The 26,365-nt window shown below is 48.3% G+C and overlaps 2 protein-coding genes and 1 long non-coding RNA gene across 7 annotated transcripts; all 3 read right to left on the bottom strand.

Moving 5' to 3' along the window:
• Positions 1–915: 915 nt before the first annotated feature.
• On the bottom strand, positions 916–3,813 carry LOC148377558 (janus kinase and microtubule-interacting protein 3-like). 3 transcript variants are annotated; one of them, XM_088368185.1, is made up of 12 exons: positions 3,788–3,813; positions 3,530–3,643; positions 3,332–3,371; positions 3,047–3,109; positions 2,862–2,955; positions 2,539–2,772; positions 2,353–2,418; positions 2,223–2,291; positions 2,069–2,146; positions 1,779–2,012; positions 1,574–1,699; positions 916–1,204 (listed from the first exon to the last, which is right to left on the bottom strand). In XM_088368185.1, exons 4-11 carry the CDS (start codon positions 3,106–3,108, stop codon positions 1,583–1,585), a joined length of 954 nt encoding a protein of 317 aa, XP_088224311.1. In that variant the 5' UTR covers position 3,109; positions 3,332–3,371; positions 3,530–3,643; positions 3,788–3,813; the 3' UTR covers positions 916–1,204; positions 1,574–1,582. The 3 variants fall into 3 exon arrangements, with proteins under 3 accessions (XP_088224311.1, XP_088224310.1, XP_088224313.1); XM_088368184.1 differs by lacking the exon at positions 3,788–3,813 and having other exon boundaries at positions 2,862–2,960; positions 3,332–3,448; XM_088368187.1 differs by lacking the exon at positions 3,788–3,813 and having other exon boundaries at positions 3,332–3,448.
• Positions 3,814–11,983: 8,170 nt separating this feature from the next.
• On the bottom strand, positions 11,984–14,880 carry LOC148377557 (janus kinase and microtubule-interacting protein 3-like). Of its 3 annotated transcripts, XM_088368182.1 has the most exons (12): positions 14,855–14,880; positions 14,597–14,710; positions 14,399–14,438; positions 14,115–14,177; positions 13,930–14,023; positions 13,607–13,840; positions 13,421–13,486; positions 13,291–13,359; positions 13,137–13,214; positions 12,847–13,080; positions 12,642–12,767; positions 11,984–12,272 (listed from the first exon to the last, which is right to left on the bottom strand). In XM_088368182.1, exons 4-11 carry the CDS (start codon positions 14,174–14,176, stop codon positions 12,651–12,653), a joined length of 954 nt encoding a protein of 317 aa, XP_088224308.1. In that variant the 5' UTR covers position 14,177; positions 14,399–14,438; positions 14,597–14,710; positions 14,855–14,880; the 3' UTR covers positions 11,984–12,272; positions 12,642–12,650. The 3 variants fall into 3 exon arrangements, with proteins under 3 accessions (XP_088224308.1, XP_088224307.1, XP_088224309.1); XM_088368181.1 differs by lacking the exon at positions 14,855–14,880 and having other exon boundaries at positions 13,930–14,028; positions 14,399–14,515; XM_088368183.1 differs by lacking the exon at positions 14,855–14,880 and having other exon boundaries at positions 14,399–14,515.
• Positions 14,881–19,651: 4,771 nt separating this feature from the next.
• Positions 19,652–25,052, bottom strand: LOC148377556 (uncharacterized). Its single transcript, XR_015856631.1, has 5 exons — positions 25,005–25,052; positions 21,422–21,451; positions 21,064–21,231; positions 20,875–20,951; positions 19,652–20,407 (listed from the first exon to the last, which is right to left on the bottom strand). It is a non-coding gene; the product is annotated as an uncharacterized LOC148377556 (long non-coding RNA).
• Positions 25,053–26,365: the final 1,313 nt, after the last annotated feature.

Raw genomic sequence — 26,365 nt, 5'->3', positions numbered from 1 at the left:
GTGGCAGACGTCAAATAGCAACCGCTGTTTTGTTTAGTAGACTTACAGTTGTTATGCATTGACATAATGGCGCACACACCAAATAGATTTAAATAAATTAAATAATTCTTCTGCCCACTCTCTTTTAAACAAGTTAACTCTCCCCGCGGATTTGAATTCCGGCGAAAGTTACGCCCATCGACGTCACGTATGTCACGTGACCACGACGTGGCAGATGTCATATAGCAACCGCTGTTTTGTTTAGTAGATTTACAGTTGTTATGCATTGGCATAATGGTGTGCACTCAAAATAGATTTAAATAAATTAAATATTTCTTCTGCCTACTCCCTTTTAAACAAGTTAACTCTGCCCACGTCCATTGACGTCTTGTCTGCGTCACGTGACCACGACGTAGCGACGTCATATAGTAACCGCTGTTTTGACCAGTAGACTTAGTTATTATGCGTTGACATAATGGCGCACTGGTTAGCATGGCCACCTCTTAAGCATGATGATGCGGGTTCGACGCCTGATCAATGTTAGCATGGAGTGAGCTGAAGTGCATGGCGCTGAAGATTTGAATCTTTGAAATGCGCTGAGGTCTGACATATCAGGCAGAATGGTTTGCCATCACGTTCAACAAAAAATAGAAACTTTCCCACTCTGATTAAAACGTCCTGTGTTCATCTACGTATTTTCGTTTTGCTGTGCATCTTTTCCCTGCCATTTCGAGAGCCCAATTGACACTCATAGTTTAAAGAAATGTGTTTGCCCATCCTACTTTGTGGAATTTCACCACATGCGCTTTTGACCAAAATACCAAATTGAACTCAAGTGAAGCCAACACGCACAACCCCCCCCCCCCCACACACACACACACACACACAAATGTTGATATGAACATAAAAGAGCCGCATGCGGTTCGGGAGTTGCGGCTTGGCCAAACCTGTACTATACAACTTTATTTGTATAAAATTTTCACAACAGCTGTCACACAAACAAAGCGGGAAAAACCGAAGACGTGCGTGTTCCGCCCACGCTGGATTTATTTGCACCTTTGAAAAGACACCGTATTGCCGCAGATGTGGCAAAGAGTACTTTTGGGCATCTGAGACGGAAGGATGTCCAAAGCATCACGTCACCTGCTCTGGTAGGCATGGTGGTGGGACGTTGAGGTCAACCGCTTTGGGGTTGGCTGACTCTTTGATTGCAGGATGCCACACACTTGAAGACAGAAGCAGAAAAGCAGAGCTAAATGCAAAATGTACTCACCGGTGACTCCAATTTTTTTCCCCCCTGAAGAAACAGCTGGACGGGTGGCCCCGGCTGGCCAGTGGGACTCTTGTTATTCTGACCCTTTTTAGTGCGCGTTTGGGGCAACAACCGTTTTTTGTGGCGCTCTCTTCTGGTTCAAAAGTGCCCTGCATGTGAATTTGCTTTTCCTGCCTTCTGATTGGATGAGCGCCGGTGTGACGCGGTGCCTCTGTCACCGTGGCGGGGGGTATACGTTGGCATCGGAGCGTCTGCCAACGTCTGAGACCGGCTGGCAGTGTATCGGAGGTGTCGAGTGCGGTGCCGCTGGAGCTCACTCACCAGCTGGTGTTAGGGCCACAGAATGAAGGCCAAGGAGAAGAATAGAAAGAGAAACAGAAACTTCTCCTCCAATTGTTTGATTTGTCTCTTCTGAGCTTCGATGAATTCTTTCAGCTCTTTGTTCCTCTAGGACGGACAAATGGAAAGTGGCATTCAAAAGCCAGTAAGCGTGCAAGTAAGTGCCGGGCTGGCTTTGGGCCCTTACCTGTTGCGCGCTGTGCAGCAGATCCATTCTCTCTTGGAGGATGCAAGCGTCGCGCTCCCTCAACTCGCACATCAGGGCTCGCTTCCATTGGTCCACGGCGCTCCTAAGCTCTTCTCGCTGATCCGCCGTCAGCACGTCATTCACGCCAGCGTGGCTGGCTTTTTCGCCGTCCGTGGCGGGGCAGTCCCGCTGCGGTAGCGCCTCGTACAACATGGCCTCCAGCTCCAGGATCCTCTGGGCCGCAATCCTCGTCCATCAGTGGTCCGGCGGGAGATTTGAGGGCGGCTTACCTTATGAGCCTGGTCCATGGAACACTTCCTGAAGTCCAACTCTTCATCCAGGTAGCCCTTCTGCTTGCAGAACATATCCTAGCACAGCTCAAGGTCAGAATTGTTGGGGCACATTGCCGGAGTTCCCCTTGGCTGATGTCGCGTGTCTGTCTACCTTCTCACTTTCAATGTCCAACATCTTCTGTTGAAGTGCTGACTTGGTCACTTTGATGTATTCTAACCACTGAGGAAAGGCTGCTGTCACATAAGCAGAATGCGAGAGCGTGCGTGGACGTGCGCGTTACCTTCTCGGCTAGGGTGAGAAGGGTCCTGGCGTGAATCACGACCACCTGCTCCTCGTTGGTGAGATTCTGCAAGAGCCCAAAGGCACAGCGTCAACAAGCTTCTTTCAGCGCAAAGCCTTCCAAAAGTCACATTTGAGCCGCCGAGTCTCGTGGAGTGCGAACATAAGGAGTTCGACATACACTTACGGCGTTATAGCCCAGGATGTCCAGCTTCTTCATCAGATCACTGATGACGATGTCCGGGGGAAAGGCGCAAGGAGCAATGTAAGGTGTTCTGGGACCTCGGGTTAAGGTTAGGGTTGTGAGGGACGCCTTACGTACGCTCACGCCCTCGGCCTCGCAGTAGATCTGCAAAGGGCTGAGGCCGTCTGGGAAACGGACTTGCAGAAACTTCAAGACGGGGGAGCGCCACTCCCTCTCCTGAAAGGCAGAGGCATGCATCCGTCCGTCCGTCCGTCCGTCCGTCCGTCACATCTCTGGCCTCAACACGCTTGTGCGAGTCTTCCCACCTCCAGCTCCAGGATGCGGAACTCAAGCAGTTCGTTTTGGTCTCGGATATCCTGGATGTGCTCTTTCAGACGCGCTTCTTCCGCCTCCATCCGCCTGACCTGAAAAGACAGTCAGACCTCATCTGCGGGGCTTCCCGACAGGTGTGACGCCAAGCGACTCCGCCCAGCGCCTTTCTTTCCGTCACCTTTTCGGCCAACTGCTGATTGCTCTGACGCAGCAGCTGCTTCTCCTCCACCCACTTGACATTCTAGAAGAGACAAACGCGTGGACAGCTTTGGAATGTTGTGTCATTTTCATCCACAAATTCTTTGGTTGACTGGAAAATGACATTTGCTTTTCTCCGCATTTTCCCAGCCACGTTCGGGGGGGGGGGGGGGGGGGGGGTTGGTCCAGTAATGCCAGACGGATGAGTGACTGAAGAATGTAGCTATTTTGTCTGAGAAAAAGGTGTGCTCATTGATGAGCTTACCTGTCCTTGTTGCTTCAGCGCTGACTCCAGATCTGCTACTCTGCTTTGATAGTGACCCATTTCTACCATCAGCTTTTCTCTGGTCTGAAAGGAGGAGGAGGGAGGCTCCTCCTCCTCCTTTCAGACCAGAGAACACCCGAGGCTGGGTGAGAACGGGGAGGCTGCGACCCGGCCGGGGGTTGCGGGAAGGGGCGCCACCTTGATCTCCTTCTCGGCGTCGTAGTCCCCTTTCGCTGGTCTGGGCTAGCAGAGCGTAGGCTCGTTGCAGCGCTTGATATTCTTGCGTCAGCTGGCGGTAGCGAAGCTCCGCCTCTTCATGCACACACCAATGCAACACAGCACTAGTACCAGAATCAGTCAGACCGGCGACAAAGCACCCGCGACGCAAAGACGAGTCCGATTCCAGGCTGAAGAGGAATGTTTGGTGCCAATACGCTGGCAGAAATGGCGGGCTACCTCTTCGGGTTCCGTGTCGGGGGTTCTGTCGGTGTGAAAAGACAAGGACGATCCGTCCGAGTCCACCAACACGTCTTCGTCGTAGCCGTAAAATGTTTCGATGACCTGCGGGCGCGGAAGCAAACATCTCTCTGAACAAACTGAAGCGACACCTCACGATGAATCGACGAGAGGAACGATAGCGAGAAAAAGGCCATTTCATCTTGCGCAACACCAAGCAGCCGCAAACAAACAGACTCACCTTGCAGGACCTCACGCTTTGTTCCTCCTCAGAGATTCTCGACGTCGGTATCGTAGCAGCAAATCTCTCTCCTGTCGACACAAATAATCCGCCTTTGAGATTCTTTGGATGCAAAGGGAACGAACGGCTCCGGCGCAGAAACAAACGCGACTCACAATGACATTTCTGACATGAGCTCCTGTCTCCAGAGCCTGAAAAACACGTCACCGGCGATGATTGGAGGGACGCTCGTCTTTTCCAAAAGTGACAACTACAGGGTGTGTCAGGGTTTTCCAGATTATCTTTATCGTATCATTGTGTTGCTTTGACTTTGACTGCGACCTGTAATAAATAATATTATTTATCCCTTATTTATCCCTATCGCTTATCCCTTCCTACACAAAGTCGTAAAACACCCCTTGCTATGTTTTGACTAGAGGTCAAGGGCTTCCTCTATTCAATCCACTCTTACACCCACCCTGTTTCTCTTAATTAAAATGCTCGTGCAGGAGCCGAGAGTCAGACTTCATTCGTACAACGGATGGACTCTCCACCTGCAGGTGTCCAAAAGAACTTACTTGTCTCCCGTGTGGTTCTTGCAAAATAAGTTGGAGCGAGCGCAACTCTAACAGGGTGCATTTTGCCACTAGCTGCCTACGGACAATGACGTCGCGCTCGCGGCTCATGGTTGACGGGCTGAGCAGCCGGGCAAGTCCGTCGTTTTCAGCGCACAGCGAGTGGCAAAGGCGCTGACAAAACGGGAGCTTTGAGCTGCTGAAAACGGCAAAACAAGTCTAAAGCGTGTTCAAACGCGTGCGCACAATGCTCCTGCTTGAAAGGTCGGAATTTAAGGGGCCAATTTTTTGGATGGCGGCCGCCGGCCAAGCTTTGGACGGAAAAGGTTTCCTGGCGACAGCGAGCGAGCGCGGCGCTGCCGTACGTGCACCGAGTCGCCTGCCTGAAGACCTTGGACAAGTCGTCGATGATGTGCCGCTGCTCCACAACTTGAAGGAACTCCATTTCACCGTCCTGCTGGCCGCAACCGCGGTCCAGGTCATTGAGCGAACTAGGCCTTCTCTGTGGAACACAAATGCAGTGGACTCTGTTGGCACGCCGCCGTTGTCCGCGTCGACTTACCAAGCTTGCCATCTCCTCGTTCTCCTGGGTGACAAAGCGCACTTTGTTTTCAAGGCGACACAGCACCAGCGAGAGTTCTTCATTCTTCCTGCTCAGGCGTTTGTTTTTGTACAGGAGTGGCAGAAACTGGCTTTCTGTTTCTCTCAGTCGCTTTAGCTGCAAGCATGAAGTGCGGGATGTGAAAGACGCACAACACGCGGGCCAGAACGTATCCATTCCTTTTGCATCGGTTTGAACGGAATCGTGGCTTTGGCTCCCAATAAAAGACATCTACCAGGCAACCGACTCGCCGCGCCGCTCAACTAATAAGCAAGCGCAATGGGTGCCTCGCTGGATGGCGCGCATCAAACGTAGCGCAAACCTTCAAGCGTGCCGTCAATAAATTACCAGTTCATTGCGCTCTTCAGAAAGCAGGGCGTTTCGATCCTCCAGTTTCCTGATGACTGCGCTGAGCTCAGCGATTTTCAGATGAAACCGTCGCGTGTCCCGATCCTCCTGAGACTGAAAACGCCCCGCAACACACACACACAAGCACTCGTTCAAAGTTCAAAACTGTTTTTGTGCTACCTTCATCCAGCAACGAACTAAGTCATGCGTACTGCAAGTGTGTGATGAGGTGGCTTACGCAATGAAGAGGATTGCTAGTAGCGGCGTTGACCCCACTTCCAGGGTAGTTTAGGCCCGCCCTTTGGGAATCCCTCAGGGCAGCGATCTGCTGCTCGGCAGCCTGAGTCTGCAGCTGAAGGCGGTGGACGTGGCCGGCCCCAGGGCTTCATCCAAAACACTAACCGCTCTGTCTTTCAGCTTGATCTCATCCGTCTGGATGTACAAACGGGGAGCGCTCAGGCAGGCGGGCAAACTCATTTGCCAGAATTGTGACAAAAACAAAGAGAGCAACCGGCCAATTTTTTTCTGGAATCGACTAGAACACCTTTGCTGTGACAAAAGCGAAGCGAGCAACCGGACATTTTCTTCTTGTGAAATAGAATAGAATAGAATGCCTTAGGTGTCATTGCACTGCAGGTATACAACGAAATTGGGAACATAGCCACGCACCGCGCATCTGATCAGTCCTACCAGTCGGCGGATCTCCCTCTCGCAGTCTCTCTTGGTTCGGCTCAGCTCCTCCCGATGCTGGTGATGAGCCGATCGGAGCTCGGCCGCTCGGGACTGCCAGGCCTGCTGGGCCGCTGCCAGGGCTTCTTCCGCGCTCCTGGTGGAGGCGACACCGCTCGGTCTCCCGACACCGCCGCGTCTCCTCCACCTCCGCCAGCAAAGCGCCCCCCCTCCTCACCTGAGCAGACATTGCGCCACACCGGGCCGTTGAGACCGCAACGGAGCGCCGCGACGCTTACTGGGGACAAGCTACACAATACGGTAGCGGCCGCATCGAAGCCCGACGTGGCGTGCGGATAGTCAGACACGGATAGAGCGGATCACCTTGTCCATGGAGCCGTCCCTCAGGCTGAGGACCAAGGCATTCAGTCGCTGGATCTCTCCATCTTTGATTTTGATCACTCTCATCAGCTCCATTTCATGCTGCCGCAGTAATGTCTCCCTGGTAATGGCTAACTCTTTCTGCTTCTCCTCATGGAGTTTGCTTTTGAGTTCCGTCATGGCGGCGGTGGCACGGTGGTGCTCCGCCCGCAGGTCCTGACTTCTCTCTCTCTCCAGACAGCTGACCTGACATGACTTAGACTTAGACAAACTTTATTGTCATCTTGTCTGCACATGGTGCATACAAAACGAAATTCCGTTGCATACGTCTTACAACAAAGTAGTGATATTGCAGTTGAATAGAAGTAACATATCCTATGAAAATATATATATATACATATATACTATATATATATATATATATATTAAAAATAAGTATAAAGTGCAGCAGTGATAATTATGCAATAGTGCAAGTAGGCAAAACAGTATTCAAGAGTGTGCAGAGGAATGCTAAACCATGTATTAAACTTCTATTTAAAGGGTTTATACAAGTTCAGTAAAGTTGGTAGTGCGAGATAGTGCAAGATAGAGGTCCGTAGTGTCATAAAGTACAGTTCTGTGAATGTGTGATGCAGAGTTCAGTTTAGAGCTCAACAGTTCTAGTGTTCAACAGTCTGATGACAGCAGGGAAAAAGCTGTTGCAGAACCTGGTGGACCTGCAGCGGATGCTGCAAACCTCTTCCCAGAGGGCAGCAGGGAGAACAGTCCATGGTGGGGGTGTGATGGGTCATTGATGATGTTACGGGCACGGGACATGCAGCGCTGAGATGAAATGTCCTGAATGGAGGGAAGAGGAGCCCCTATGATCCTCTCTGCTGTCCTCACCACTCTCCAGACAGACAGACTTTTCTGATTTATTTAATGGGAAGAGGACTTATTTAGTTTATTTAATCTATTTTTGTTCCCTGGCAAAATTGGATTTGCTGAAATTGTATTTTGCCAAATCTCGATTTGAGACCTGATAGGAAGTATTAAACGCTTAGTTAAATCAATACAAGTTGGTAATAAGAGCGAGTAATGTTGGTTGAACCGATGAATGAAGGTTGAAAGCAATTTAAATTATGACTTTGTATAAATACTAGATATTAACAGAACATCTACTGCGCAAAATGGGCAGAGTTTACTTGTTTGAGAAGGAGTGGCTTATTCAAAACTAAGATTTATGTAATCTGTTTGTTCCCAGGCAAAATTGGATGTGATGCAATTCCAAATTTCACCACATGATGGTGCCCAATTTTGACTTCATAGGACATATTAAACACTTAGCTTGTTATTATGTTCAAGGTAATCAGATTTGTTTATCATTCTAATGGCCTCTTCAAAACTATTCTGGATTACTACTTTGGATCTATTCTACATTACTTGGCAACAACATACTCTGTAACAGATTAGGCAGTATAATCACATATGTTAACTTGAGAGTGCCCACACTCAATCTACTTATCGTGATGTGTTAAATCAATTACTGTTAGACATTATTTGTCTGATAATCTACCAAATCTTTGAATTGAAGAATTTGTGATTTAATTAATAGCTTGTTCAGGGTAATCAGACTTGTATATAATTCTAATGGCCTTCTTTTGAAAACTATTCTGAATTACAACTTTGGATCTTATATTACTTTGCAACAATCTACTCCGTGACAGATTAGGCAGTATAATCACATATGTTAACTTCAGTGCCCACACTGTATTTATTTATGGTTATTTGTTAAATCAAGTACTGTTAGACATGAAATAGGAAGTGTTTAACATAAATGTTATGGCTACTCACCATTGTAGCTCGCTCCTGGTCAATGATACGAGCCTCTTCTTGCAGTGGAAAACTTGCAGCCAACAAACACCGTGGAACCTAAAGGAATGAAATTAAACATTAACATTTCGCCTCGACCAATTTTCACACGTACAACGCAACGCGGCTACACTTCTGCTATTACAAACGTAAATCTCCTTAAACACAATGAGTGTTACTTACCGTGTACGCTCTAGACGGTCCAGTTGCAAGCAGAAAATAAAGATATTTCTGTTGATAATCGTCGCTGCTCAGTGGCTCACGGCCATCGCGCCAACAGATTTGAATTTTGGCGGAGGTTCGGGCAATTACGTCATATCCGCGGCATTTGACTGCGACGTAATACCCGCTTATCTGAAACGGCAGTTAAAAGTAGAGTTACATCAAGTTTTCTTGGAACCTAAACGAATGAAAGAAAACTATCATTTGGCCACAACCAACATTCACAGATACAACACAACGTGCGGGGTTGAGGTTAAAGATTGAGTGAAGGGCCCTCGTTTTAAACTACTGTTTTGAAAAGGAGTGGGAACAAGTAAGACGGATTTAATTTATTTAATGGGAAGTAGTAAGACTTATTAAATTTATTTAATCTACTTTTCTTCCCAGGCAAAATTTGATGTGCTGCAATTCCAAATTTCCAAAGTGAATGAAGGAATGAAGTCCTTTAAATTATGATTTTGTATAAATACTAGGCATTAACACAAAATCGACGGCACAAAATGGGCAGACTTTACTTGTTTGAAAAGGACTGGTTACAAGACAGACTTTTTTAATTTATTTAATGGGAAGAAGACTTATTTAGTTTAATTGATCTATTTTTGTTCCCTGCCAAAATTCGATTTGCTGCAATTCCAAATTTCCAAAGTGAATGAAGGAAAGAAGTCGTTTAAATTATGATTTTGTTTAAATACTAGGCATAGACACAAAATCTACGGCACAAAATGGGCAGACTTTACTTGTTTGAAGAGGACTGGTTACAAGACAGACTTTTCTGATTTATTTAATGGGAAGAGGACTTATTTAGTTTATTTAATCTATTTTTGTTCCCTGGCAAAATTGGATTTGCTGAAATTGTATTTTGCCAAATCTCGATTTGAGACCTGATAGGAAGTATTAAACGCTTAGTTAAATCAATACAAGTTGGTAATAAGAGCGAGTAATGTTGGTTGAACCGATGAATGAAGGTTGAAAGCAATTTAAATTATGACTTTGTATAAATACTAGATATTAACAGAACATCTACTGCGCAAAATGGGCAGAGTTTACTTGTTTGAGAAGGAGTGGCTTATTCAAAACTAAGATTTATGTAATCTGTTTGTTCCCAGGCAAAATTGGATGTGATGCAATTCCAAATTTCACCACATGATGGTGCCCAATTTTGACTTCATAGGACATATTAAACACTTAGCTTGTTATTATGTTCAAGGTAATCAGATTTGTTTATTATTCTAATGGCCTCTTCAAAACTATTCTGGATTACTACTTTGGATCTATTCTACATTACTTGGCAACAACATACTCTGTAACAGATTAGGCAGTATAATCACATATGTTAACTTGAGAGTGCCCACACTCAATCTACTTATCGTGATGTGTTAAATCAATTACTGTTAGACATTATTTGTCTGATAATCTACCAAATCTTTGAATTGAAGAATTTGTGATTTAATTAATAGCTTGTTCAGGGTAATCAGACTTGTATATAATTCTAATGGCCTTCTTTTGAAAACTATTCTGAATTACAACTTTGGATCTTATATTACTTTGCAACAATCTACTCGGTGACAGATTAGGCAGTATAATCACATATGTTAACTTCAGTGCCCACACTGTATTTATTTATGGTTATTTGTTAAATCAAGTACTGTTAGACATGAAATAGGAAGTGTTTAACATAAATGTTATGGCTACTCACCATTGTAGCTCGCTCCTGGTCAATGATATGAGCCTCTTCTTGCAGTGGAAAACTTGCAGCCAACAAACACCGTGGAACCTAAAGGAATGAAATTAAACATTAACATTTCGCCCGGACCAACATTCACACGTACAACGCAACGCGGCTACACTTCTGCTATTACAAACGTAAATCTCCTTAAACACAACGAGTGTTACTTACCGTGTACGCTCTAGGCAAAATTGGATGTGATGCAATTCCAAATCTATCTGAAACGGCAGTTAAAAGTAGAGTTACATCAAGTTTTCTTTTTTAATCAACACAATCATTTACAACCGTTGACCAGAAAGAATCGTCGAAATTCGACGTCCCCCACAAACGCCACGCTCACTCGCTTTTCAGGGCAACAAAAGTACTTCTTTTTAAAAACGATGAGTTGTACTTACCGTGTACGCTCTGGACGGTCCAGTTGCAAGCAGAAAATAAAAATATTTCTCTTGTTAGTCGTATGTTACCATCCGCTGTGTCTTTGTCAACATCGCCGCCATTTTCCTACTTCCTGCTGCGAGCCACGCCCACGGATTTAAATTTGGGCGGAAGCTCTTTCCATTGGCGTCGTTTTCGCGTATAGCAAATCCGATTGGTTGGGAAGGGGGCACGGTTATGCAGCCGAGGAGTCCTGTGATCGGTGGGATGTAAAGTAGGCGTCGACGTCACGTCCGCGTCACGTGACCACGACGTGGCAGACGTCAAATAGCAACCGCTGTTTTGTTTAGTAGACTTACAGTTGTTATGCATTGACATAATGGCGCACACACCAAATAGATTTAAATAAATTAAATAATTCTTCTGCCCACTCTCTTTTAAACAAGTTAACTCTCCCCGCGGATTTGAATTCCGGCGAAAGTTACGCCCATCGACGTCACGTATGTCACGTGACCACGACGTGGCAGATGTCATATAGCAACCGCTGTTTTGTTTAGTAGATTTACAGTTGTTATGCATTGGCATAATGGTGTGCACTCAAAATAGATTTAAATAAATTAAATATTTCTTCTGCCTACTCCCTTTTAAACAAGTTAACTCTGCCCACGTCCATTGACGTCTTGTCTGCGTCACGTGACCACGACGTAGCGACGTCATATAGTAACCGCTGTTTTGACCAGTAGACTTAGTTATTATGCGTTGACATAATGGCGCACTGGTTAGCATGGCCACCTCTTAAGCATGATGATGCGGGTTCGACGCCTGATCAATGTTAGCATGGAGTGAGCTGAAGTGCATGGCGCTGAAGATTTGAATCTTTGAAATGCGCTGAGGTCTGACATATCAGGCAGAATGGTTTGCCATCACGTTCAACAAAAAATAGAAACTTTCCCACTCTGATTAAAACGTCCTGTGTTCATCTACGTATTTTCGTTTTGCTGTGCATCTTTTCCCTGCCATTTCGAGAGCCCAATTGACACTCATAGTTTAAAGAAATGTGTTTGCCCATCCTACTTTGTGGAATTTCACCACATGCGCTTTTGACCAAAATACCAAATTGAACTCAAGTGAAGCCAACACGCACAACCCCCCCCCCCCCACACACACACACACACACACAAATGTTGATATGAACATAAAAGAGCCGCATGCGGTTCGGGAGTTGCGGCTTGGCCAAACCTGTACTATACAACTTTATTTGTATAAAATTTTCACAACAGCTGTCACACAAACAAAGCGGGAAAAACCGAAGACGTGCGTGTTCCGCCCACGCTGGATTTATTTGCACCTTTGAAAAGACACCGTATTGCCGCAGATGTGGCAAAGAGTACTTTTGGGCATCTGAGACGGAAGGATGTCCAAAGCATCACGTCACCTGCTCTGGTAGGCATGGTGGTGGGACGTTGAGGTCAACCGCTTTGGGGTTGGCTGACTCTTTGATTGCAGGATGCCACACACTTGAAGACAGAAGCAGAAAAGCAGAGCTAAATGCAAAATGTACTCACCGGTGACTCCAATTTTTTTCCCCCCTGAAGAAACAGCTGGACGGGTGGCCCCGGCTGGCCAGTGGGACTCTTGTTATTCTGACCCTTTTTAGTGCGCGTTTGGGGCAACAACCGTTTTTTGTGGCGCTCTCTTCTGGTTCAAAAGTGCCCTGCATGTGAATTTGCTTTTCCTGCCTTCTGATTGGATGAGCGCCGGTGTGACGCGGTGCCTCTGTCACCGTGGCGGGGGGTATACGTTGGCATCGGAGCGTCTGCCAACGTCTGAGACCGGCTGGCAGTGTATCGGAGGTGTCGAGTGCGGTGCCGCTGGAGCTCACTCACCAGCTGGTGTTAGGGCCACAGAATGAAGGCCAAGGAGAAGAATAGAAAGAGAAACAGAAACTTCTCCTCCAATTGTTTGATTTGTCTCTTCTGAGCTTCGATGAATTCTTTCAGCTCTTTGTTCCTCTAGGACGGACAAATGGAAAGTGGCATTCAAAAGCCAGTAAGCGTGCAAGTAAGTGCCGGGCTGGCTTTGGGCCCTTACCTGTTGCGCGCTGTGCAGCAGATCCATTCTCTCTTGGAGGATGCAAGCGTCGCGCTCCCTCAACTCGCACATCAGGGCTCGCTTCCATTGGTCCACGGCGCTCCTAAGCTCTTCTCGCTGATCCGCCGTCAGCACGTCATTCACGCCAGCGTGGCTGGCTTTTTCGCCGTCCGTGGCGGGGCAGTCCCGCTGCGGTAGCGCCTCGTACAACATGGCCTCCAGCTCCAGGATCCTCTGGGCCGCAATCCTCGTCCATCAGTGGTCCGGCGGGAGATTTGAGGGCGGCTTACCTTATGAGCCTGGTCCATGGAACACTTCCTGAAGTCCAACTCTTCATCCAGGTAGCCCTTCTGCTTGCAGAACATATCCTAGCACAGCTCAAGGTCAGAATTGTTGGGGCACATTGCCGGAGTTCCCCTTGGCTGATGTCGCGTGTCTGTCTACCTTCTCACTTTCAATGTCCAACATCTTCTGTTGAAGTGCTGACTTGGTCACTTTGATGTATTCTAACCACTGAGGAAAGGCTGCTGTCACATAAGCAGAATGCGAGAGCGTGCGTGGACGTGCGCGTTACCTTCTCGGCTAGGGTGAGAAGGGTCCTGGCGTGAATCACGACCACCTGCTCCTCGTTGGTGAGATTCTGCAAGAGCCCAAAGGCACAGCGTCAACAAGCTTCTTTCAGCGCAAAGCCTTCCAAAAGTCACATTTGAGCCGCCGAGTCTCGTGGAGTGCGAACATAAGGAGTTCGACATACACTTACGGCGTTATAGCCCAGGATGTCCAGCTTCTTCATCAGATCACTGATGACGATGTCCGGGGGAAAGGCGCAAGGAGCAATGTAAGGTGTTCTGGGACCTCGGGTTAAGGTTAGGGTTGTGAGGGACGCCTTACGTACGCTCACGCCCTCGGCCTCGCAGTAGATCTGCAAAGGGCTGAGGCCGTCTGGGAAACGGACTTGCAGAAACTTCAAGACGGGGGAGCGCCACTCCCTCTCCTGAAAGGCAGAGGCATGCATCCGTCCGTCCGTCCGTCCGTCCGTCCGTCACATCTCTGGCCTCAACACGCTTGTGCGAGTCTTCCCACCTCCAGCTCCAGGATGCGGAACTCAAGCAGTTCGTTTTGGTCTCGGATATCCTGGATGTGCTCTTTCAGACGCGCTTCTTCCGCCTCCATCCGCCTGACCTGAAAAGACAGTCAGACCTCATCTGCGGGGCTTCCCGACAGGTGTGACGCCAAGCGACTCCGCCCAGCGCCTTTCTTTCCGTCACCTTTTCGGCCAACTGCTGATTGCTCTGACGCAGCAGCTGCTTCTCCTCCACCCACTTGACATTCTAGAAGAGACAAACGCGTGGACAGCTTTGGAATGTTGTGTCATTTTCATCCACAAATTCTTTGGTTGACTGGAAAATGACATTTGCTTTTCTCCGCATTTTCCCAGCCACGTTCGGGGGGGGGGGGGGGGGGGGGTTGGTCCAGTAATGCCAGACGGATGAGTGACTGAAGAATGTAGCTATTTTGTCTGAGAAAAAGGTGTGCTCATTGATGAGCTTACCTGTCCTTGTTGCTTCAGCGCTGACTCCAGATCTGCTACTCTGCTTTGATAGTGACCCATTTCTACCATCAGCTTTTCTCTGGTCTGAAAGGAGGAGGAGGGAGGCTCCTCCTCCTCCTTTCAGACCAGAGAACACCCGAGGCTGGGTGAGAACGGGGAGGCTGCGACCCGGCCGGGGGTTGCGGGAAGGGGCGCCACCTTGATCTCCTTCTCGGCGTCGTAGTCCCCTTTCGCTGGTCTGGGCTAGCAGAGCGTAGGCTCGTTGCAGCGCTTGATATTCTTGCGTCAGCTGGCGGTAGCGAAGCTCCGCCTCTTCATGCACACACCAATGCAACACAGCACTAGTACCAGAATCAGTCAGACCGGCGACAAAGCACCCGCGACGCAAAGACGAGTCCGATTCCAGGCTGAAGAGGAATGTTTGGTGCCAATACGCTGGCAGAAATGGCGGGCTACCTCTTCGGGTTCCGTGTCGGGGGTTCTGTCGGTGTGAAAAGACAAGGACGATCCGTCCGAGTCCACCAACACGTCTTCGTCGTAGCCGTAAAATGTTTCGATGACCTGCGGGCGCGGAAGCAAACATCTCTCTGAACAAACTGAAGCGACACCTCACGATGAATCGACGAGAGGAACGATAGCGAGAAAAAGGCCATTTCATCTTGCGCAACACCAAGCAGCCGCAAACAAACAGACTCACCTTGCAGGACCTCACGCTTTGTTCCTCCTCAGAGATTCTCGACGTCGGTATCGTAGCAGCAAATCTCTCTCCTGTCGACACAAATAATCCGCCTTTGAGATTCTTTGGATGCAAAGGGAACGAACGGCTCCGGCGCAGAAACAAACGCGACTCACAATGACATTTCTGACATGAGCTCCTGTCTCCAGAGCCTGAAAAACACGTCACCGGCGATGATTGGAGGGACGCTCGTCTTTTCCAAAAGTGACAACTACAGGGTGTGTCAGGGTTTTCCAGATTATCTTTATCGTATCATTGTGTTGCTTTGACTTTGACTGCGACCTGTAATAAATAATATTATTTATCCCTTATTTATCCCTATCGCTTATCCCTTCCTACACAAAGTCGTAAAACACCCCTTGCTATGTTTTGACTAGAGGTCAAGGGCTTCCTCTATTCAATCCACTCTTACACCCACCCTGTTTCTCTTAATTAAAATGCTCGTGCAGGAGCCGAGAGTCAGACTTCATTCGTACAACGGATGGACTCTCCACCTGCAGGTGTCCAAAAGAACTTACTTGTCTCCCGTGTGGTTCTTGCAAAATAAGTTGGAGCGAGCGCAACTCTAACAGGGTGCATTTTGCCACTAGCTGCCTACGGACAATGACGTCGCGCTCGCGGCTCATGGTTGACGGGCTGAGCAGCCGGGCAAGTCCGTCGTTTTCAGCGCACAGCGAGTGGCAAAGGCGCTGACAAAACGGGAGCTTTGAGCTGCTGAAAACGGCAAAACAAGTCTAAAGCGTGTTCAAACGCGTGCGCACAATGCTCCTGCTTGAAAGGTCGGAATTTAAGGGGCCAATTTTTTGGATGGCGGCCGCCGGCCAAGCTTTGGACGGAAAAGGTTTCCTGGCGACAGCGAGCGAGCGCGGCGCTGCCGTACGTGCACCGAGTCGCCTGCCTGAAGACCTTGGACAAGTCGTCGATGATGTGCCGCTGCTCCACAACTTGAAGGAACTCCATTTCACCGTCCTGCTGGCCGCAACCGCGGTCCAGGTCATTGAGCGAACTAGGCCTTCTCTGTGGAACACAAATGCAGTGGACTCTGTTGGCACGCCGCCGTTGTCCGCGTCGACTTACCAAGCTTGCCATCTCCTCGTTCTCCTGGGTGACAAAGCGCACTTTGTTTTCAAGGCGACACAGCACCAGCGAGAGTTCTTCATTCTTCCTGCTCAGGCGTTTGTTTTTGTACAGGAGTGGCAGAAACTGGCTTTCTGTTTCTCTCAGTCGCTTTAGCTGCAAGCATGAAGTGCGGGATGTGAAAGACGCACAACACGCGGGCCAGAACGTATCCATTCCTTTTGCATCGGTTTGAACGGAATCGTGGCTTTGGCTCCCAATAAAAGACATCTACCAGGCAACCGACTCGCCGCGCCGCTCAACTAATAAGCAAGCGCAATGGGTGCCTCGCTGGATGGCGCGCATCAAACGTAGCGCAAACCTTCAAGCGTGCCGTCAATAAATTACCAGTTCATTGCGCTCTTCAGAAAGCAGGGCGTTTCGATCCTCCAGTTTCCTGATGACTGCGCTGAGCTCAGCGATTTTCAGATGAAACCGTCGCGTGTCCCGATCCTCCTGAGACTGAAAACGCCCCGCAACACACACACACAAGCACTCGTTCAAAGTTCAAAACTGTTTTTGTGCTACCTTCATCCAGCAACGAACTAAGTCATGCGTACTGCAAGTGTGTGATGAGGTGGCTTACGCAATGAAGAGGATTGCTAGTAGCGGCGTTGACCCCACTTCCAGGGTAGTTTAGGCCCGCCCTTTGGGAATCCCTCAGGGCAGCGATCTGCTGCTCGGCAGCCTGAGTCTGCAGCTGAAGGCGGTGGACGTGGCCGGCCCCAGGGCTTCATCCAAAACACTAACCGCTCTGTCTTTCAGCTTGATCTCATCCGTCTGGATGTACAAACGGGGAGCGCTCAGGCAGGCGGGCAAACTCATTTGCCAGAATTGTGACAAAAACAAAGAGAGCAACCGGCCAATTTTTTTCTGGAATCGACTAGAACACCTTTGCTGTGACAAAAGCGAAGCGAGCAACCGGACATTTTCTTCTTGTGAAATAGAATAGAATAGAATGCCTTAGGTGTCATTGCACTGCAGGTATACAACGAAATTGGGAACATAGCCACGCACCGCGCATCTGATCAGTCCTACCAGTCGGCGGATCTCCCTCTCGCAGTCTCTCTTGGTTCGGCTCAGCTCCTCCCGATGCTGGTGATGAGCCGATCGGAGCTCGGCCGCTCGGGACTGCCAGGCCTGCTGGGCCGCTGCCAGGGCTTCTTCCGCGCTCCTGGTGGAGGCGACACCGCTCGGTCTCCCGACACCGCCGCGTCTCCTCCACCTCCGCCAGCAAAGCGCCCCCCCTCCTCACCTGAGCAGACATTGCGCCACACCGGGCCGTTGAGACCGCAACGGAGCGCCGCGACGCTTACTGGGGACAAGCTACACAATACGGTAGCGGCCGCATCGAAGCCCGACGTGGCGTGCGGATAGTCAGACACGGATAGAGCGGATCACCTTGTCCATGGAGCCGTCCCTCAGGCTGAGGACCAAGGCATTCAGTCGCTGGATCTCTCCATCTTTGATTTTGATCACTCTCATCAGCTCCATTTCATGCTGCCGCAGTAATGTCTCCCTGGTAATGGCTAACTCTTTCTGCTTCTCCTCATGGAGTTTGCTTTTGAGTTCCGTCATGGCGGCGGTGGCACGGTGGTGCTCCGCCCGCAGGTCCTGACTTCTCTCTCTCTCCAGACAGCTGACCTGACATGACTTAGACTTAGACAAACTTTATTGTCATCTTGTCTGCACATGGTGCATACAAAACGAAATTCCGTTGCATACGTCTTACAACAAAGTAGTGATATTGCAGTTGAATAGAAGTAACATATCCTATGAAAATATATATATATACATATATACTATATATATATATATATATATTAAAAATAAGTATAAAGTGCAGCAGTGATAATTATGCAATAGTGCAAGTAGGCAAAACAGTATTCAAGAGTGTGCAGAGGAATGCTAAACCATGTATTAAACTTCTATTTAAAGGGTTTATACAAGTTCAGTAAAGTTGGTAGTGCGAGATAGTGCAAGATAGAGGTCCGTAGTGTCATAAAGTACAGTTCTGTGAATGTGTGATGCAGAGTTCAGTTTAGAGCTCAACAGTTCTAGTGTTCAACAGTCTGATGACAGCAGGGAAAAAGCTGTTGCAGAACCTGGTGGACCTGCAGCGGATGCTGCAAACCTCTTCCCAGAGGGCAGCAGGGAGAACAGTCCATGGTGGGGGTGTGATGGGTCATTGATGATGTTACGGGCACGGGACATGCAGCGCTGAGATGAAATGTCCTGAATGGAGGGAAGAGGAGCCCCTATGATCCTCTCTGCTGTCCTCACCACTCTCCTCACGTTCTTCCAATCGGAGGCGGTGCAGCCTCCACACCACACAGAGAGACAGCTTGTCAGAATGCTCTCTATGGTGCTCCTGTAGAACGTCCTCATGATGGGTGGGGGCAGGTGGGCTCTCCTCATCCTCCGCAGGAAGTACAAGCGCTTCTGTGCCCTCTTGACCAGTGCCGTAGTGTTCATAGTCCAGGTGAGGTCTTCTGTGATGTGGACCCCCAGGAATTTGGTGGTGCTGACCACCTCCACAGCTGAGCTGTTGATGATCAGTGGAGCGTGGTGAGGCTGTTTTTTCCTGAAGTCGACGATGATCTCCTTCATCTTCTCCTCATTCAGGATCAGGCTGTTTTCTCTGCACCAGCCCACCAGCTGCTCCACCTCCTCTCTGTAGTCCAGGTCGTTGTTGTCTCTGATGAGCCCCACCACCGTTGTGTCGTCTGCTGACTTCACGATGTGATTGGTGGTGAACCTGAGGACGCAGTCGTGTGTCATCAGGGTGCACAGCAGGGGGCTCAGGACGCAGCCCTGAAGGGAGCCTGTGCTGAGGGTGATGACATCAGAGGTGTTCTGTCCGACCCGGACTGACTGAGGTCTGTTGGTGAGGAAGTCTAGCAGCCAGTTGCGAAGGGGGGTGTTGAAGCCCAGGTGTTCCAATTTTCCTACCAGATGCTGTGGGATGATGGTGTTAAACGCTGAGCTGAAGTCCAGGAACAGCCTCCGCACATGGGTGTTCTTCTCCTCCAGGTGAGCCAGGCTCAGGTGAAGAACGGAGGAGATGGCGTCCTGAGTGGAGCGGTTTTGCCGGTCGGCAAACTGGAACGGGTCAAATAATAGGGGGAGTCTGGAAACGATGTGACCTTTAAGCAGCCTTTCGAAGCACTTCATCATAACCGGAGTCAGTGCAACAGGCCGGTAATCATTAAATGAGGTGATTTGAGGTTTCTTCGGCACCGGAATGATGGAGGCAGTCTTAAAGCACGCCGGCACTGTGGCTTGGCCCAGCGAGGTGTTAAAAATGTCTGTGATGACCCCAGCCAGATGACTTGCACATTCCCTGAACACACGCCCAGGAATGTTGTCGGGGCCAGGGGCCTTACAGGGGTTGACTCTCCTCAGGGTCTTCAACACATCGGCGGAGTCAAGGCAGAGTACCTCCTCTTCCTGATGGGGGACAGTTTTAACTGCTGGAGTGCCGTTTAGTGCCTCGAACCTCCCAAAGAAGTTATTTAGACCATTTAGAAAGTCAGCATCAACTACACCCACCGGGGGGGGGAGGGTGAGTTGTAGTCTGTAATCGCCCGTATGCCTTGCCACATACTCCTGATGTTTTTGACGTCGTGGAAACGATCCTGAAATTTTCGACTGCGGTCTCGCTTCGCTATCCTGATGGCACGGTTCAAGTTGGCTCTCGCTGTCCTCAGTGTCTCCTTGTCGCCAGACTTGAAGGCAGAGTTCCGCGCTCGTAGCGTTTGACGTACCTCCTCAGTCATCCAGGGTCGTTGGTTGCCCCGGGTGATGATATTCTTAGTGGTGCTGACGTCCTCGGTGCATTTGTTGATGTAGGCTGACACAGTCATGGCACACGCATGCCTAATCTACATCGGGAAAACTGGGAGGGAGGGAGGCAGGCAGGGAGGCAGGCAGGGAGGCAGGCAGGGAGGCAGGCAGTGTCTGTCTGTTGAGGTTTTCACCTTGTTCTTCTCCTGCTGAAGTTCTAACTGGACGTCCATCAGTTTGGTTCTCAGCTCGTCATTGGCGGCCTGAAGGGCGTCCGTTCGCTCCGCCTTGGCCCGCCCTGCCGGAGCTCGTTTGGACATCTCTTACTCGAGTCTCGCCCGGTCGTCAGTCAGAGATCACAACATTTGTACCTGGAGAGCACAAACGCAGCGCTGTTTTCCACTGGCTTCGAACTCAACTTCAATCGGTACCGTAACTTACAACATCATAAACATAGAACTAGCTTGACTTATTCATTGAATAAATGCATTTGGTTCTTCAAAACTGCATCACGCAACATAGCGTGACCGAGACGGCCGTTATCCACCTGCGTGAAGTTATTTGGTGAAATGAATGAGATGTTTAAGACACCATCGTTCTGTCTCTATGTAGATGAAGGTAAATAATCGATTGCTGAAGGTCCAAAGGTGTTGTGATAAACAAATAAACATATTAGTGATTAGTGACATATTTGTGATAAACATATTAGGCAGGATAATCACATATGTTAACGTGACTGCCCACACTGTATTTATTTATGGTTATTTGTTAAATCGAGTACTGTTAGACATGAAATAGGAAGTGTTTAACATAAATGGAAGACGAAAGGGGTACTCACCATTGTAGCTCCTGCTGGTCAATGATACGAGCCTCTTCTTGCAGTGGAAAACATACAGCCAACAAACACCGTGGAACCTAAAGGAATGAAATTAAACATTAACATTTAGCCTCAACCAACATTCACAGATACAACGCAACGCAAACTACACAAACGTAAATCTTTTTAAACACAATGAGTTGTACTTACCGTGTACGCTCTAGACGGTCCACTTGCAAGCGGAAAATAAAGATATTTCTGTTGATAATCGTCGTGTTTGTATCCGGTGTCTCGCTCAAGGCCATTGCGCCCACAGATTTGAATTTTGGCGAGAGTTCAGCCTATTGACGTCATTTCCGCGGTGTAATACCCGCATATCTGAAACGGCAAAGTTAAGAGTAGAGTTAAATAAAGTTTTTAGTCAACGCAATAATTTACAACCGTTGACCAGTCGAAATAATCGTCGAAATTTGGCGTCTGTGGCTGGAAGCAGACGCCGAGTTCGACATTCCTCCCAAACGCCACACTCCCTCGCTTTTCAGGGCTAAAAAAAAACAGTTGTAATTACCTTGTACGCTCTAGACGGTCAAGTTGCAAGCTGAAAACAAAAATATTTGCCTTGTTAGTCATCGTGTTACTAACAGCTGTGTCTTGTTTGCCAGAACTGCCGCTTTCCTACTTCCTGTTGCAAGCCACGCCCACGGATTATAATTTTGCCGTGAGTTCCGCCTATTGACGTCATGTCCGCGTCACATGACTGCGACGTAATATTATCTAAAACTGTTTGTGCGGTATTGTGTTGTTCTGTGCGGTATTGTGTTATTCTGTGCGGCGTCGTGTTGTTCTGTGCGGCGTCGTGTTGTTCAGTGCGACGTCGTGTTGTTCAGTGCGGCATGGTGTTGTTCAGTGCGGCATGGTGTTGTTCAGTGCGGCATGGTGTTGTTCAGTGCGGCATAATGTTGTTCAGTGCGGCATAATGTTGTTCAGTGCGGCATGGTGTTGTTCAGTGCGGCATGGTGTTGTTCAGTGCGGCATGGTGTTGTTCAGTGCGGCATAATGTTGTTCAGTGCGCCATAATGTTGTTCAGTGCGGCATGGTGTTGTTCAGTGCGGGATGGTGTTGTTCAGTGCAGGATGGTGTTGTTCAGTGCGGCATGGTGTTGTTCAATGCGGCATGGTGTTGTTCAGTGCGGGATGGTGTTGTTCATTGCGGCATGGTGTTGTTCAGTGCGGGATGGTGTTGTTCATTGCGGCATGGTGTTGTTCAGTGCGGCATGGTGTTGTTCAGTGCGGCATGGTGTTGTTCAGTGCGGCATGGTGTTGTTCAGTGCGGCATAATGTTGTTCAGTGCGGCATGGTGTTGTTCAGTGTGGAAAGGTGTTGTTCAGTGCAGGATGGTGTTGTTCAGTGCGGCATGGTGTTGTTCAATGCAGGATCGTGTTGTTCAGTGCAGCATAATGTTGTTCAGTGCAGCATGGTGTTGTTCAGTGCGGCATGGTGTTGTTCAATGCGGCATGGTGTTGTTCACTGCGGGATGGTGTTGTTCAATGCGGGATCGTGTTGTTCAGTGCGGCATAATGTTGTTCAGTGCAGCATGGTGTTGTTCAGTGCGGCATGGTGTTGTTCAGTGCGACATAATGTTGTTTAGTGCGGCATAATGTTGTTCAGTGCGGCATAATGTTGTTCGGTGCGGCATGGTGTTGTTCAGTGCGGCATGGTGTTGTTCAGTGCGGCATGGTGTTGAACAGTGCAGGATGGTGTTGTTCAGTGCGGCATGGTGTTGTTCAATGCGGCATGGTGTTGTTCAGTGCGGGATGGTGTTGTTCAGTGCAGGATGGTGTTGTTCAGTGCGGCATGGTGTTGTTCAGTGCGGAATGGTGTTGTTCAGTGCGGCATGGTGTTGTTCAGTGCGGCATGGTGTTGTTCAGTGCAGGATGGTGTTGTTCAATGCGGGATCGTGTTGTTCAGTGCGGCATGGTGTTGTTCAGTGCGGCATGGTGTTGTTCAGTGCGGCATAATGTTGTTCAGTGCGGCATGGTGTTGTTCAGTGCGGCATGGTGTTGTTCAGTGCGGCATGGTGTTGTTCAGTGCGGCATGGTGTTGTTCAGTGCGGCATAATGTTGTCCAGTGCGCCATAATGTTGTTCAGTGCGGCATGGTGTTGTTTAGTGCGGGATGGTGTTGTTCAGTGCAGGATGGTGTTGTTCAGTGCGGCATGGTGTTGTTCAATGCTGCATGGTGTTGTTCAGTGCGGGATGGTGTTGTTCAGTGCGGCATGGTGTTGTTCAGTGCGGCATAATGTTGTTCAGTGCGGCATGGTGTTGTTCAGTGCGGCATGGTGTTGTTCAGTGCGGCATGGTGTTGTTCAGTGCGGCATGGTGTTGTTCAGTGCGGAATGGTGTTGTTCAGTGCGGCATGGTGTTGTTCAGTGCGGGATGGTGTTGTTCAATGCGGGATCGTGTTGTTCAGTGCGGGGTGGTGTTGTTCAGTGCAGGATGGTGTTGTTCAGTGCAGGATGGTGTTGTTCAGTGCGGCATGGTGTTGTTCAATGCGGCATGGTGTTGTTCAGTGCAGCATAATGTTGTTCAGTGCGGCATGGTGTTTTTCAGTGCGGCATAATGTTGTTCAGTGCGGCATGGTGTTGTTCAGTGCGGCATGGTGTTGTTCAGTGCAGGATGGTGTTGTTCAGTGCGGCATGGTGTTGTTCAGTGCGGCATGGTGTTGTTCAGTGCGGCATGGTGTTGTTCAGTGCAGGATGGTGTTGTTCAGTGCGGCATGGTGTTGTTCAATGCAGGATCGTGTTGTTCAGTGCAGCATAATGTTGTTCAGTGCAGCATGGTGTTGTTCAGTGCGGCATGGTGTTGTTCAATGCGGCATGGTGTTGTTCACTGCGGGATGGTGTTGTTCAATGCGGGATCGTGTTGTTCAGTGCGGCATAATGTTGTTCAGTGCAGCATGGTGTTGTTCAGTGCGGCATGGTGTTGTTCAGTGCGACATAATGTTGTTTAGTGCGGCATAATGTTGTTCAGTGCGGCATAATGTTGTTCAGTGCGGCATGGTGTTGTTCAGTGCGGCATGGTGTTGTTCAGTGCGGCATGGTGTTGTTCAGTGCAGGATGGTGTTGTTCAGTGCGGCATGGTGTTGTTTAATGCGGCATGGTGTTGTTCAGTGCGGGATGGTGTTGTTCAGTGCAGGATGGTGTCGTTCAGTGCGGCATGGTGTTGTTCAGTGCGGAATGGTGTTGTTCAGTGCGGCATGGTATTGTTCAGTGCGGCATGGTGTTGTTCAGTGCAGGATGGTGTTGTTCAATGCGGGATCGTGTTGTTCAGTGCGGCATGGTGTTGTTCAGTGCGGCATGGTGTTGTTCAGTGCGGCATAATGTTGTTCAGTGCGGCATGGTGTTGTTCAGTGCGGCATGGTGTTGTTCAGTGCGGCATGGTGTTGTTCAGTGCGGCATGGTGTTGTTCAGTGCGGCATAATGTTGTCCAGTGCGCCATAATGTTGTTCAGTGCGGCATGGTGTTGTTTAGTGCGGGATGGTGTTGTTCAGTGCAGGATGGTGTTGTTCAGTGCGGCATGGTGTTGTTCAATGCGGCATGGTGTTGTTCAGTGCGGGATAATGTTGTTCAGTGCGGCATGGTGTTGTTCAGTGCGGCATGGTGTTGTTCAGTGCGGCATAATGTTCAGTGCGGCATAATGTTGTTCAGTGCGGCATGGTGTTGTTCAGTGCGGGATGGTGTTGTTCAGTGCAGGATGGTGTTGTTCAGTGCGGCATGGTGTTCAGTGCGGGATGGTGTCTTTCAGTGCGGCATGGTGTCGTTCAGTGCGGCATGGTGTCTTTCAGTGCGGCATGGTGTCGTTCAGTGAGGCATGGTGTTGTTCAGTGCGGCATGGTGTTGTTTAGTGCGGCATGGTGTTGTTCAGTGCGGGATGGTGTTGTTCAGTGTGGCATGGTGTTCAGTGCGGCATGGTGTTGTTCAGTGCGGTATCGTGTTGTTCAGTGCGGTATCGTGTTTCTCAGTGCGGTATCGTGTTGTTCAGTGCAGTATCGTTGTGTTGTTCGTATTGTGTTTAACACTTAGCCTCTAACACTTAGCCTCTAACACTTAGCCTCTAGCATCTAGAAGGTAAATAAATAGGAAGGAAGGACTCACCGGTGACGTCTTCGCCCACGTCCAAGCGTTGTACTTTGTATTTTCATCCTTCTGACAGTGGAAAACATAGCCAACAAACACCGTGGAACCTAAACGAATGAAAGAAAACTATCATTTGGCCACAACCAACATTCACAGATACAACACAATGTGACGTGAGGGGTTGAGGTTAAAGGTTGAGTGAAGGGCCCTCGTTTTAAACTACTTTTTTGAAAAGGATTGGGAACAAGTAAGACGTATTTAATTTATTTAATGGGAAGTAGTAAGAGCTATTGAATTTAATCTATGTATTATATTCTATTGTATTGTATTCTGTTGTATTCTTTTGGATTGTATTCACACTAACCCCACTAAAACTTCAGCCCACAAAAACTTGCCTCTGGCGCCTAGCCTCTGGCACTTAGCCTCTAACACTTAGCCTTTAACACTTAGCCTTTAACACTTAGCCTTTAACACTTAGCCTAGAAGGTGAATAAATAGGGTTAAAGGTTGAGTGAAGGGACCTCGTTTTAAACTACTTTTTTGTAAAGGAGTGGGAACAAGTAAGACGTATTTAATTTATTTAATGGGAAGTAGTAAGACTTATTAAATTTATTTAATCTACTTTTCTTCCCAGGCAAAATTTGATGTGCTGCAATTCCAAATTTCCAAAGTGAATGAAGGAATGAAGTCCTTTAAATTATGATTTTGTATAAATACTAGGCATTAACACAAAATCGACGGCACAAAATGGGCAGACTTTACTTGTTTGAAAAGGACTGGTTACAAGACAGACTTTTTTAATTTATTTAATGGGAAGAAGACTTATTTAGTTTAATTGATCTATTTTTGTTCCCTGGCAAAATTCGATTTGCTGCAATTCCAAATTTCCAAAGTGAATGAAGGAAAGAAGTCGTTTAAATTATGATTTTGTTTAAATACTAGGCATAGACACAAAATCTACGGCACAAAATGGGCAGACTTTACTTGTTTGAAGAGGACTGGTTACAAGACAGACTTTTCTGATTTATTTAATGGGAAGAAGACTTATTTAGTTTATTTAATCTATTTTTGTTCCCTGGCAAAATTGGATTTGCTGAAATTGTATTTTGCCAAATCTTGCCTTGAGACCTGATAGGAAGTATTAAACGCTTAGTTAAATCAATACAAGTTGGTAATAAGAGCGAGTAATGTTGGTTGAACCGATGAATGAAGGTTGAAAGCAATTTAAATTATGACTTTGTATAAATACTAGATATTAACAGAACATCTACTGCGCGAAATGGGCAGAGTTTACTTGTTTGAGAAGGAGTGGCTTATTCAAAACTAAGATTTATTTAATCTGTTTGTTCCCAGGCAAAATTGGATGTGATGCAATTCCA

Source organism: Syngnathus floridae, unplaced genomic scaffold, assembly GCF_059516105.1.
Source record: "Syngnathus floridae isolate MCC-2025c unplaced genomic scaffold, RoL_Sflo_1.0 HiC_scaffold_127, whole genome shotgun sequence".
NCBI lineage: Eukaryota > Metazoa > Chordata > Actinopteri > Syngnathiformes > Syngnathidae > Syngnathus > Syngnathus floridae.
This window is presented reverse-complemented; position numbering and strand designations above follow the sequence as displayed.

Excerpts from the sequence above, each read along its gene's own strand:
- LOC148377557 (XM_088368181.1), bottom strand. The coding sequence starts at position 14,467 with ATGGTAGAAATGGGTCACTATCAAAGCAGAGTAGCAGATCTGGAGTCA. Across the intron at positions 13,215-13,290 it reads TGGACATTGAAAGTGAGAAG|GATATGTTCTGCAAGCAGAA; the intron begins GTAGACAGACAC and ends GAGCTGTGCTAG. Across the intron at positions 13,081-13,136 it reads CCATGGACCAGGCTCATAAG|AGGATCCTGGAGCTGGAGGC; the intron begins GTAAGCCGCCCT and ends ATTGCGGCCCAG.
- LOC148377558 (XM_088368184.1), bottom strand. The coding sequence starts at position 3,400 with ATGGTAGAAATGGGTCACTATCAAAGCAGAGTAGCAGATCTGGAGTCA. Across the intron at positions 3,110-3,331 it reads CGCTGAAGCAACAAGGACAG|AATGTCAAGTGGGTGGAGGA; the intron begins GTAAGCTCATCA and ends TGTCTCTTCTAG. Across the intron at positions 2,147-2,222 it reads TGGACATTGAAAGTGAGAAG|GATATGTTCTGCAAGCAGAA; the intron begins GTAGACAGACAC and ends GAGCTGTGCTAG.